The sequence below is a fragment of the Physcomitrium patens genome, chromosome 2 (genome assembly GCF_059467195.1).
Source record: "Physcomitrium patens ecotype Gransden chromosome 2, ASM5946719v1, whole genome shotgun sequence".
Taxonomy (NCBI): Eukaryota; Viridiplantae; Streptophyta; class Bryopsida; order Funariales; family Funariaceae; genus Physcomitrium; species Physcomitrium patens.
In genome coordinates this window covers 10492356-10505541 of record NC_143411.1, presented here as the reverse complement: position 1 = coordinate 10505541, position 13186 = coordinate 10492356, and the positions used below count along the sequence as shown (strand labels likewise).

At 40.2% G+C, this 13186-nt stretch overlaps 1 protein-coding gene across 2 annotated transcripts; it reads left to right on the top strand.

Annotated features, from left to right (window-relative positions):
• Positions 1 to 495: 495 nt before the first annotated feature.
• On the top strand, positions 496 to 2725 carry LOC112296080 (carbonic anhydrase 2). 2 transcript variants are annotated; one of them, XM_024548223.3, is made up of 6 exons: positions 496 to 703; positions 1090 to 1208; positions 1368 to 1511; positions 1683 to 1731; positions 1882 to 2138; positions 2280 to 2725. In XM_024548223.3, exons 2-6 carry the CDS (start codon positions 1168 to 1170, stop codon positions 2548 to 2550), a joined length of 762 nt encoding a protein of 253 aa, XP_024403991.1. In that variant the 5' UTR covers positions 496 to 703; positions 1090 to 1167; the 3' UTR covers positions 2551 to 2725. The 2 variants fall into 2 exon arrangements, with proteins under 2 accessions (XP_024403991.1, XP_024404000.1); XM_024548232.2 differs by lacking the exon at positions 496 to 703 and adding an exon at positions 739 to 879.
• The last annotated feature ends 10461 nt before the right edge of the window (positions 2726 to 13186 follow it).

The following is a 13186-nucleotide window of genomic DNA, read 5'->3' as shown; positions in this document are numbered from 1 at the left end:
AGGAGATTCTAGAAGCTAATGGATAGAATAATCAACACTTTGCCAAATGAGGGCTGAGACTGCTCTAAATCCCGCTCTAGAGACCGTTCTGGGTCGACGTTTTGTCTAGGATCCAAGACCAGGTCGGTGGAGACCCATGATGCACACTTGGAAGTAGTAATCGTATTTTTCCAACTTGCATACAATTGATAAATTCATGTCAGAACCATATTTAGGATCTAACCCACTGCTAACCTCGTCACCAAGTGGCCTCGGAACCTCTCAACTCAATCGACTGGCATAACATATCTTAAGACAAGCTCAGGATAAGGAAGCCAAACTAAAAAGAAAAAAAGCAAAAAGAAAACTTTGTTCTTTTCAGTACATGATTGAGCAGATTTTACTTGGTGGTGGTGGTGGTAATAATGGCTGTCAAAGGCCCTTTGTTAAAGGAATTTTGGGAGTTTGAATACTATAGAATGTACATGAAGATTTCCATAGTTTGAATACTATAGAATGAAGATTTTTTGTTTCCACTGAAATTCAACGAATGTTAGTCAGTTGTAGCCCCCGTGGTCCGCAAGGTCTGGACCTGAAGACAAGATTTTAAACTGAAGCATCTTTTCGCCGATTATGGATAGATGTCGCAAAGCATTGAGAGCTGCGGAGCTTTAGTTGTCTGTTGCGGGGTTCTGTCATCCATATTGATCGTGTGCTCTCACTGGTGAGTGCTACCAGCTCCGAAGCGATTTGCATAATCTTGTGTGTATCACATGAACTCCTAGAGAGGATCTCTGGTTTTCGGCCAGGGATCTTTCACCAGGATTCGGGGGCGTAAGAAATGCTCCTGTATCTCTCAGATGGGATGCCGTAGCATGCATGGGGGCTACAGAATAGCATGTGTGTTGAACCTGGCTGTTGCAGAATTCCTCACTTTGTCTTAGCTGAGATCGCGATCCCAGCCTGTGACCTGCTCACCGTTACTGCGCGTTGTTAGAGTAGTTTGCGCTTTCTATAGTGACTCTTAATGGTCTTTTGTTTGTGTTATGAGTTAGCTGTGATGAAATTCGCATTGTTCAGATTACGTTCTCACCCTTGTTTCCTTTGCAGTCAACGGTAATTTTCTTTGACGCGCTTTCAATCGATCCTTAAGTACCAGCCACTACATCAACTTACAATACTCATGAAATGGCTCCGAAACTAATCGACAGAGTTAAAGAACTTTCCAAGTAAGTATCTCGTCCATTGCAACAATTCCTCACATTAATCTGCTTTATTAAAATAATCCACCCAGGCGAAGGAAACACGAGTCGCCGTGTATCCTAAACTTTTGCTTCAACTCGGCATCTCACCTGCGTCTCATCGTTTCGGATGTCTGAATTTGCCAGGTCCTCGCATGACGCAGCAAAACAGCTTGAGGTGACAGTTTCCGACCTTGAAAAAATCCACTTTGGCGGCGGGTCAAGTGTCCCGAAAGGCCCCATGGCTAAACTTGGACGTGGATTTCAGACATTCAAGGTCAACGTCTACGAGTATGAACTTAACTCCATCGACTTCTTATTTTCGGGCTTAAATCTCTTCTTGAAAAAAACGTATCTCGTAGACGATGAATTTTTATCAACGGACATGCGTGCAAGTACTCTTTTTTTTTTTTTTTTTTTTTTTTTTTCTGGAGGTTAACTTGCAATTCTTTGCCATGGCAGCAAGGACAAAGAGTTGTTCGATAAGCTGAAGTCTGGACAATCGCCCAAGGTACCTGGCCTGTCTGCGATGTGAAATTAGGAGTTTTGGGTTTAACAGTCTCGTTGTTATATGAGACTGCCTGTTCTTATTCAGCTGTTGGGGCGAGACGTTACGGTTTGTGGTGACAGCAGTATTGAAGGTTGATTTGTTCTGCTGCAGTACATGGTGATAGCTTGCTCCGACTCCCGAGTTGACCCTGCTATCATCCTGGGACTCAAAGTTGGAGATGCTTTTGTTGTGCGCAATATCGCTAACCTGGTGCCAGCTTGGGAGCCGAAGTGCGGTAACCCATCAGTTGCCTCTGCTCTCGAGTACGCTGTGAAGCACCTCCATGTCGAGCACATCGTTGTTGTCGGACACAGGAAGTGTGGAGGAATTGAAGCTCTTGTTGTCACCGAGGAAGACAAGGGCACCCAGTAAGTGTAGCTATTTCAATACCCCCCGCTTCCTGTCCGTGAATATATGTGTGTATGTGTGTATGTGTGTATGCGAGTATATATTATCACGAAATTAACCTAATTACGATCTATAACTGCGTTTGACGAGATTGTTTTCAGCGACTTTATCGAGAAATGGATGGAGATCGCTCAACCGGCGCGCACTGTTACCAAGGCCATTGTGGGCAAAGAGAGTGTGGACGAGCAATGCAAGTTTTGTGAGAAGGAGTCCGTAAACGTATCCCTCAGTAACTTACTCACTTACCCATGGATCAAGGAGAAGGTGATCGGCAATAAGCTAAGCCTCCACGGGGGCTACTACGACTTTGTAAAAGGTTATTTCCAGACTTGGGACTTGGACATCAATGTTGGTCACTCTCAGAAGTTCTAGATCATTGTGGGTCGGCGCAACTACGTGGATTGTAAGCTTGTATGTTGAGTAGGTTCTGTAGATCGATAGAGGGTTGCGTTCGAAGGGTAGTTTGTTAGTCGGCGCGATGTATTAAGACTTCCAGGAGCTGATTTCCTGTTTATTCAATAACCAGATGAAAGCTGGTTTGTCTTCTTATCGTTTCAGATAATTCCCTTGAGTTTCATATAATATCTGCGCACTAGCTTTCTTAAAAGCCATGGTGTTCTGTAACTCTGTTAACTCAAAAGGATGAATATATTGATGTTACTGAACCTAGTGGTACTAGCAAAAACAAGGTCCATCTAACTCTCTTCCTGTCAGAAGACTAAACGTAATTTCAAGCAATCGACGAATCTTGTCCATATCGATAAGAATGAAAAGTCTCGTTATCCCTTTGAAAAATGTCACCCATATGTATCTTCCACAATATGCACATGTGCCAGTTCAATGGAATATTAGGGCACTCTTCCGTCAATTATGTGAATCTGCAGTCAGCCAGTATCATCGCTAGATATGGTTATTCCAGTGGCAATCATGACCTACACATTCCACTGCTCACTCTTCGGAACATAGTGAAATTATCTTGTTCCATAAACGGATTGTTGCAGTTACACTACACTGGATGAAGCATTAACGATCCTCAAACCAGTTGCAACTGGTTTGTGGACACTTTATTGGATCCACAAACCAGTTGGAGCTCCCGATGCCACAGCCTCACAGTTTCAGAAATACGATTTCTGCACTGGTGGTTGAGCTCAATGAGAACATACATTCAAGTAGAGAATCGCCTGCTGATGAGTTTTGATAACTGATTCTTTCTTTTCTTCATCATGTTTGTTTGTTTGTTTGTTTATTTATTTTGGTTTATTTTATTTTATTATTTTTAACAAACTTTGTTTAAATGAGAAAAAAAATATATATATACATATATATATATATATATATATGAGACTTGGTCCCTGTTGGGATTGTCAGGTCAATTTGCTCTAGTGACAATTTCCACTTAGGAGAAAAGAGTCACTAGAGTAAAAGATTTAGTTGGTACAACAAGTAGAGTTTCATTAACTCTACGCTATACAAGCCAATGAAACTCTTTAGATGAGAATGTCATGCCATGCCTACAAAAATTAAGTCCTATCAGGCACATTGAATAATTGTGAAGTTATCTAATACTATGTTGGCAAAAAGTGTTCTACATCATATGCACCAAATTTGGCAAAGTATAGAGGCTTTGAATATGTTTCCTGCAAAACCAAGTCTACAAGTCGTTGGTATATATTTGTCTAGAAGTTGTGAATTCGGAAGGACTCTTGTAAAAATTTCCTTCAAATTCAGTTGGAAATAGTGTTCCAATACTATCTAGATTAGATTAAAGTAGATTTAGATCTATCAAATCTCTTTGTACTTCTAGAGGCAATGGTGAAGGATTTTCAAGATGCCTCAATGACATCATTGACACTCTCTTGGTAATCCAAATATGACATTTTAACTACTTATAGATAGACTTCTTAAGTTTATGAGTCAAAAAAGGATTTGAATTTTTGTAGATTTATTTGGATGTAAATCAATTATAGAGTCTTTTATTCAACTCAAAGATCGCAAGTTAGATTCATTGGTACGCTTCTTTCAAGTTCAACATTATCATTGTCTTCATCTTTTCTTCAATGAAGAGATCCAATATTGGATAATTTAGAGGCTTTTTTGGCGGAGTTTCGATCCATGTATGGAGAACATGATGCAATTCGTATTGCAATCAATAAGATCCATATTTTACGATAATGCAATCGATCAGTAACGATGTATGCTTTACAATTTTGACAACTTGCACCTGATATCAAGTGGGATGATGTTGCACTTATTAGCCAATTTCTCTACGGATTACAATATGAGGTAAAAAAATTAATGTTCAACTTATATGATCCTCAAACATTGAGTCAAGCAATTGACTTTGCTGTGAAGTGTGACAATCACCTTTTTGAATTCCAATCTGAGAACAGTACAAGTGGACGTCAACGTAACTATAATTCAATAGCATCACCAACATCTCTTCAACACATACATTCGGAAGTAGAGGATATGTAAATTGAAGCAATACGTTTCAAACCTCTTACTGAGCAAGAAAAGATTCATCGTCATCAAGAAGGATTGTGCTTATATTGTGGAGAACCTAAGCACAATGCTCAACATTGTCCAAAGAAGTGATACAACCATAAAATGAGGAGTACGGCGATTAAAGAAGATAGCATGTCGAAAAACGAATTTGTCCAACTACAATAGGGACCGTGCGACTTGAACCTTATACAACGCCTAGTGAAGATCCTATCTTCTCCTCATAACCCTCTCCATATTTTACGATAAATGTTATTCTAGGACCTACATATCTCAAAGCCTCTGCCTTGCTAGATTCAGGAGCTTTAGCATATTTCTTAGATGAAAAATTTGCTAAAAGACATAGCATATTTTTAATAAAGAAAAATTAAACTTGTTCATGTAGAAGTCATAGATGGTCGTTCGTTGTCTTCAAGAGATGTTACTCATGAAACCCTTCCTATAGAAATAACAACTAATGATCATAGTAGCTTTATAATATTTAATATTATTAAATCTCCTTCTAATGTAATCATTTTAGGTTTATCATAGCTAAAAAAATATAACCCTAAAATAGATTGGACTTCTCGTTAACCTATATTTGTAGGTGCAAGTACTTTCTTGCATGCTGCAAAAGAAAGATCACCTTGTGTCATTTATGCCACACCTACTTCTATTGATGGAAAGACTTCAAGTCGCATTCCAAGCCAATGTCAAGATTTTCAAAATATATTTAAGAAAAAAAATGCGGATACTCTTCCAGAACATTGTTCCTATGACTACTCAATTGACCTTCAAAAAAGAGCACAACCGCCATTTGGATCAATCTACAATTTATCTCAAAATGAGTTAGCTAAATTCAAGGAGTATATTGAAGAAAATTTGGCCAAGAACTTCATATGCCATTCCAAATCTCCAGTAGGAGCTCCAATTTTATTTATGAAGAAAAAAGATTGATCATTGTGGATGTGTATTGATTATCGAGGATTCAACAAAATCACTATCACAAACAGGTAGCCGCTACTTTTGATATCTAGACTTCTCAATCACTTGAATCAAGCTAAGATCTATACAAAAATAGATCTATGGAGAGCATACAATTTGGTACGCATCAAAGAAAGAGATGAATGGAAGATTATATTTTGAACAAGGTATGGACATTTTGAATACAACGTCATGCCTTTTGAATTTATAAATGCATCAGCAGCATTCCAACATCTAATGAATGATGTCTTTCAGGAGTTTTTAGATGATTTTGTTGTGTGTTACCTAGACGACATCTTAATCTATTCTAAGAACTCAGAAGAACATGAACTTCATGTTCGCTAAGTATTATTCAAACTAAAAGATGCAAGATTTTATGCTAAGATAGAAAAATGTATATTTCACACTACTCAATTCGACTTCTGTGGTTGGTTGTTTTACTTATTCCGAAAGGAACCTCCCAAAATAAACATGTATAGGAGAATTCGAACACGGGGAGTGACTAGTTGCTTAAACGTTCACGTTAGGGTCACACAATTAATTACCTCCAATGTATCGTCTCTATTTCCATTGTCTAAGCACACAAGGAAACTATAATCTCTCCTTTCACCTTATCAATCTCTTCCTTACAACAATTCAGTCATATCAATAATTGTTATTTCCACCTATATATCTTCACTCTTACAATCTCCAACTGTAATACCTCAACATCACAGCTTCAGCACACAATTACCCTCATTCCAATTACTGGAATTCTTCACTCATAACTACCATTCACATTACAGTGTTTCACACAACCACAGATTCACTCTTTCTGCTGAACTACATTCAGATTTCAGCATTCAATCTTTCTTCTTCCCATTTAATAACATATAATTCCAATCACACTTTTATTCCATGATTCACTTCACAATATTCAGAAACTCTCAATACTCTTATTTCAAAGAACATAACAACAAAAGAAAAGAGGTAGCACCAAGCTTACCCCGGCTCACACTATCATAGTAATGGCCCTTTCTTCCTCTCTCTCATCCTCCTTATCCTACCACGAGATACCAACTGCTACATCTCTAATGAAAACTACTTTTCTTAACTATTCATCCATTTTAACTACTGAACTACCTTTCCAATAGTCATCTATCCCTGTTTACACTATAAACTAAGTATCTACAAATCAGAAAATAACTACTTATTCTACATAGCCCCACTCCTAACTGTGCAGCGTCCTCGCAAACACCCAGTTCAAAATTGAACTGCTGACTCCTTAGCATTGTCCATACTCATAGCTACTGATTACAATTCTAAAGTCACTTCTTCGTCTTCCCCGTCTGATACATTTATTGGGACTATGTTCAATCTGGCCGTTAAATCTTCATTAAGTGCTCCCAATTCACAGACTTGACTTTCCAATTGTAGAATTCAGGTGTCTTTCGCCTCTAATTGGTATTATTGTTGCTTCACCTTCTGTTCCAATTCGCCAATTGAACCTTCAATTGATCCTTGTAGCCATCGAACGCTGACCAATTCTTCCTCCAATTTCTTTGCAACCTCCTTCAGAGTGTTGATCTCCCCTTGCATTTCCTTTGTCTTCACTCTGAATTGGTCATTCATCGTCTTCTTTTCCTGTTCCAAAGTCGCCATCTTTGTCTGGTTCAATTCCAATTGTTGCTTCATTTTCTCAACTTCCAGTTTCGATTGATTGAGAGAATTGGAGAGCTCTTGTTTCTGATGCGCCATTCGTTGGTGAAGGCGCTTTCTTTCCTTTTCTCACGCTTGCTGTTTTACTCCAAGGGCATGCTCTAGTCTCGAATTGGCTTCTTTGGTGGCCCTATTCACCCGATCTTGTTCCAACAGTTTTTGACGTTGTTCTGCCATCTCCCTCTTATACGCCACCAATTGCTGCTTGAAATTCGTGTGATCAACCAATTCGTTTGCCATCTCCTGCAATTGGGATAATTGTACCAAAAATCGCTCTTTCACACTATTCTCCTCTAGTGTTCGATGTTGAATGTCCACTGGCCTATTGTCTCTCTGAACCATTGGACCCCTCTCCCGAACACTGATTGGTTCTCCCGCCTGTTGGCTTGTTTCTCCTGGTCCCCATGGAAGTGCCAATAAATTACTCCTCGGTTTTGGTAGTACTGGAGCTGCTATCGTCTTCCCTTTCTCCGGCAATAGTTGACTCAACTCATAAACTATTGCAGACTGTATATAATTGGAACACAGAAGCGTTGCAATTCTACCTGACCTACGCTTGTAACTCAACTCTGCATGAATTCTGGTGGCCACGTACGCTGTCCAATTGAACACCATACCCTCGAAGGAGCCTATTGTCGCATATAATAATCGTTTAGCCATATACGTCATATGTCTATTTAATCCCAATCTCTTCTGAATGAAGCGCATCCACTCCATCAATTCTGGTGTAAGTGCATCCGCCGTCCGCCATCTTTGATTCCTTTCTAGCGACGTCATACTTCCTTTAAAATAACTCCCCGGATTGAAGTCTGAAGCCTCTTCTGCGCCAACCGCTAACTCTCCTATTGGTAACTGTAATGCCTTATGCAAGGTATTCTCATCAATTCCCAAAGTCCTCCCTTTTACAATACTCGAACCATCCTCAGGATCATAGTTCGTCAAGTATTCTTCCAATAGTTCTACATCGATTGATGGTAAATTGTCTCCCGCTCGCAGAAAAGAATATAGCTGCGTACTTTTAAAGTCCTTCTGCCGCGTTGCATTCCAGCAAATTTCTAACCGCATGGGTTCCATATTTGTGAGTATATAAAGAGAAAGTTCATCCATATTACTCCTTGACCTCACCCTTCTACCCTCTTCCTCCTTCTCCGAGGCTCTCTTCACCTTCTCCCTCGACATTATAAAGCTCTGCGTATTTGCACTAATACTATGATTTGCCGTGAACTCTCCACTAACGAACTCTGCTTCAACAATTCTAGACAAAATACTGAAGGCAGCTACACAGAGTGTCCCTCTCCTAACTGTTTAACCAGTTATGAAACAAGAATCCCTAATCTTGATTGCTGATGTTCTAATATATTAATCAACCACCGTCATTTGCCTCCGATTAGACACTTATGATGGCAGACAAGTCATCATGAACGGCACGTCTGTCCCTTCCAATCTTGATAAATCCGCCCTCGGATTTATATATAATACGGGCGTAGTCGGTTTCCATTGATACGGGTTGTGAATTTGGTTCCCATGAAATCTTCTAATTGGACGGAACCATTGGAAAAGGCTGCCAATACGCGATAGAGTCCATGCCACTAAATTTGAAATTTTCTTGGAAAATTGTGAAAATGGCTGTCGTATAGCAGGACAAGATCATTGGGCATAAATGATTTTGTGCGGAGTTTACTATCGTAATAACTCTTTCGGCGACGCTGAATAGCTTCCATGGTCATCAAAGCCGAAGCCCTAATCTCATCCAATTTTTCCAATTCTGTTAACCGATATTGGAGAGATTCTTTGTTACTCAACCGTTCTTCCAATGCAATTCTTAAACTGGGAACCTCCAATTTTATTGGTAAGATGGCTTCCTGCCCGTATACCAATTGAAAAGGTGTGGAATTGGTCGTTACTTTATACGCAGTTCAATATGCCCACAATGCTGCAAATAATTTAGTATCCCAGTCGGTTCTCGCTCCTGAAATAGTCTTTGTTAAGATTTTACAAAGGATACCATTGGTCTTTTTGGTCTGCCCATTGGCACGTGGATGATAAGGGGTAGTTTTTTGATGCTTGATCTCATACTTCGTTGTCAATGCTTTAATGGTTGCATTAATAAAATGGGTTCCTCGATCACTAACCAATTCTTTCGGACAACCAAAACGAGTGATAATGTTCTCATATAAAAATGTTGCTACAGTAGTGGCATTATCAGTTTTTGTTGCCGTAGCCTCCGCCCATTTGGTGACATAATCGGTGGCTACTAAAATATAACGTTTCTGTCCATTCCGAGAAGCAGGTGCAATTGGTCCGACGAAATCAATACCCCATTTTTCGAATGGTGCCTGCGCCAAAACTAGTACCAATAGCATTGTAGAAGTTCCAATAGGTCGACCAATTCGTTGACAAGGGTCACAACGACGAACATATTTGTGAGCATCCGAAAACATTGTTGGCCACCAATAATCAGCCATTAAAGCTTTACGCGCGGTGCTATCACCCGTAAAATGTCCTCTACAGCTATTCAAATGACATCCTTCCAATATGGTACACTATACTTGGAAATATGCAACGTCGTAAAATACCATCCCGTCCTTGTTTGTATAATGCGTCTCCAATCATGGTATACTGCGTACTTCTTATAATCAGACGCTTCTTTAATTTTTCATTATAAGAAATTGAAAAAGTCTGAAATGTAAGATATTGGATCAGGTCACCATATTCGGATGTAATAACCTCCACTGCGAATAATTGTGCATTCGGAAGGGCATTGTTTATCGGCTCATTACCTAGTATATTAGATAAACGGGACAAGTGATCTGCATTGGCATGTGTCTTGCCAGGGCGAACATTAATTGTAAAATTGAATTCCTAGAGAAGTAACACCCAGCGAGCAATTCGTCCGCTCAATTGGGGTTTATTTATCATATACTTAAGCGCATCATGATCAACGTGGAACACAATTGGGTAGCCCAGTAGATAATGGCAAAATTTTTGTACAGAATAAATCATGCCGAGGGCTTCTCGCTCGGTAGTATTATAATTACGTTTGGCCATAATCAATTGTCGACTCGCAAAATATATTGGATGATCGCGATTATTGTCATCCTTCTGACTCAATATCGATCCAATTGCGACGTTGGATGCATCGACATAAACCTGAAATGGTTTCGCCCAGCATGGGGCAACCAGTATTGGTACAGACACCAATTTTGCTTTAAGGCCTCAAAGGCAACATTGCATTCTGCCGTCCAAACGGGACTAGATCCATCCAATAGTGGTTTCTTTAGCAAATTTGTCAATGGCTGACATAGTACCGCAAAGGAGTGAATAAAACACCGATAATACCTGACATGGCCCACAAAGCCACGTACTTCTGACACCGTTTTTGGCTTTGATAAAGCCATTATTCGAGTTACTTTATCTAGGTCCGTAGCAATACCACGGCTGGACACTATGTGGCCCAAGAGTCTTCCAGAGGGGACCCCAAATTGACACTTCTCTGAATTCAATGATATACCGTACTTATCGCATTAGTCCAGACATCATCCCAGGCAGTTCAAATGATCGGCTATCGTACTGAACATGCAAAAATCATCTAAGAATATTTCCATTGACACTCGTAAATAATCTTGAAAGGCCTGTGTCATCACTCTTTGAAATGTGGCTGGTGCATTGTATAATCCAAATGGCATCACTTTGTATGCAAATGTACCCCAATCTGTCATAAAAGTAGTCTTGGACTGATCTTCCTTGGCAATTTTGACTTGATTGTAACCCGAAAAACCATCCAGAAATGAATAACATTCGTGTCCTGCTATGGCATCCAATATACTGTCCGTAAAAGGTAGAGGAAAATAGTCCTTCTTGGTAGCAGCATTGAGTTTCCAAAAATCTTGACAGATTCTAATCTTGCCATTTTTCTTAGGTATCATTACCATTGGTGAGACCCATTCGCTATACGGAACCAGATACATGAATCCCACGCGCAATAATTTGTCCAATTCCTCCTTTACCATCAAGGAATATTTTGGGTTGAGATGGTGTTGTCTTTGACGAACTAGTGTAGCATCCGAAACCAATGTAATGCGATGTTCACACACCGTTTCTGGAATACCCTTCAGATCTGCATACGTCCAAGCAAAGGACGATTTATGCCGGAAGAAGAATGCTTTTCACTGACTCAATTCATTACCTTAAATACCCTTGTATATCTTTATATTCTGGGATGCGTCAGGGGTGCCTAAGTTCAGAGTCTGGAAACTAGGTTCTTCCACAGCCGCCGATTTAAAATCGCCTGTTGGCCCGTCGTCGTGCAAAGGAGGCTGCAACTGGTGGTGACTCATGTCTGACCGCATTGCACTCACATGATTGACATCATATCGGGTCATCCATTCGGTAATAATATGATCCGAGTTAGAAGCATCCTCCTGATGCAGTAAATATTCGTCGGGGCCACCACATTGGTAGACTCTGCCCTTGGTTGTTGAAGGGGTTTGACCTGCCCCAAATTACGATGAAACTATAGCATTGTCATCTTTCTCAATCGAGTGACTCTCGTTATCCGATGTAAATTCTGATTCGCGCAATGGGATTTCTCCGTGATATTGTACCGGGTACATTTGTAGAACAATCTAGTCACTGCCTTTTCCAATTGTCAATGTGCCATGGCCCCAATCGTTCTTAGCCTTGGCTTGATACAACCAAGGTCTGCCCAATAAAATGGGATACGATAACGTAGAACTCTGTAACCAAAATACAACATAGTCAATTTTGTATGTCAATCCCACGATTACAGTGGCAATATCGCGTAAGATTTCCATCGGCTTAACCCGACTATGATCTGCCATTCGCAAGACTAATGTCGTAGGGAGCAATTGCTTTAGATCCAAGTCTTCCATTGTATCAGCATTCATTAAATTCATGCTGGAGCCACCATCGACTTGTACCCCTGGAATTAAAACTCTATCGATTGATACATCGATTGTTGGTGCTCCCGGATCTGGGTTTAAGCTAACTTCATGTATTTCTTTAGTGCGGGATCTCTGCCGTATTAACGCTGAATTCAATGTTGATCGACATTCCGGTGCTACAGCAAAAAAGTTCCTTCATTGTAATTGAAGGTTGGATAACATCCAAATCCTTCAAAATGTCGTAGGGTTGCATATTGAGAGTAACTCCCAATGCTCTTTTCTGTTTCATTGGTTTCGTTTTGACTCTGTTCGGCAACAATTTCTTCCTCTTAGTCGACTCTTCGACCACTAAAGGTTCCTTCAATGGGTACGAGCTTATATTGGGTTGTGCGGGTATTGGGATGGGATCATTTGGAATTGATCTTAATGTCCCCGAAAAATTGGCATGTAAAACTGAATTGGGTTCCTCGTCCTGTTGAGGTTCCAATATTGGAATACGGTCCAATACTGGTATTAGTTCGGTTCGCCTCATAGACGACGCTATTGTTGTTACTTCGATTGGGTCATCCAGGTCGTGAATTGGATTCTTGCCTTTTTGTTGGCCCCTGGTAAGCACTGCGTTCACCACCTCGACGCGATGTACTGGTGAGTCTCGTTGAACAGGACCTTTGTCCTCCGCCGGCTGGCTTGTTTGCATCTGCTGGTCATGGTTATTATAATTAAATGCCGCGTTGCACTGTTGATAATTATGACCAGACTGCTTACAATTTCCACATATTGGGGCATAATCATCACTTGCTCTTGGATTAGGACATTCACTCACATAATGTCCGATTTGTCTCCACAGATAGCAACGAAGTGGTCTTTTGCCAGCTCTTTCAGGGATATTGGGTGTCTCTACTGGTATATAACAACTCTGTCTATTCCATATCAATTGAGTG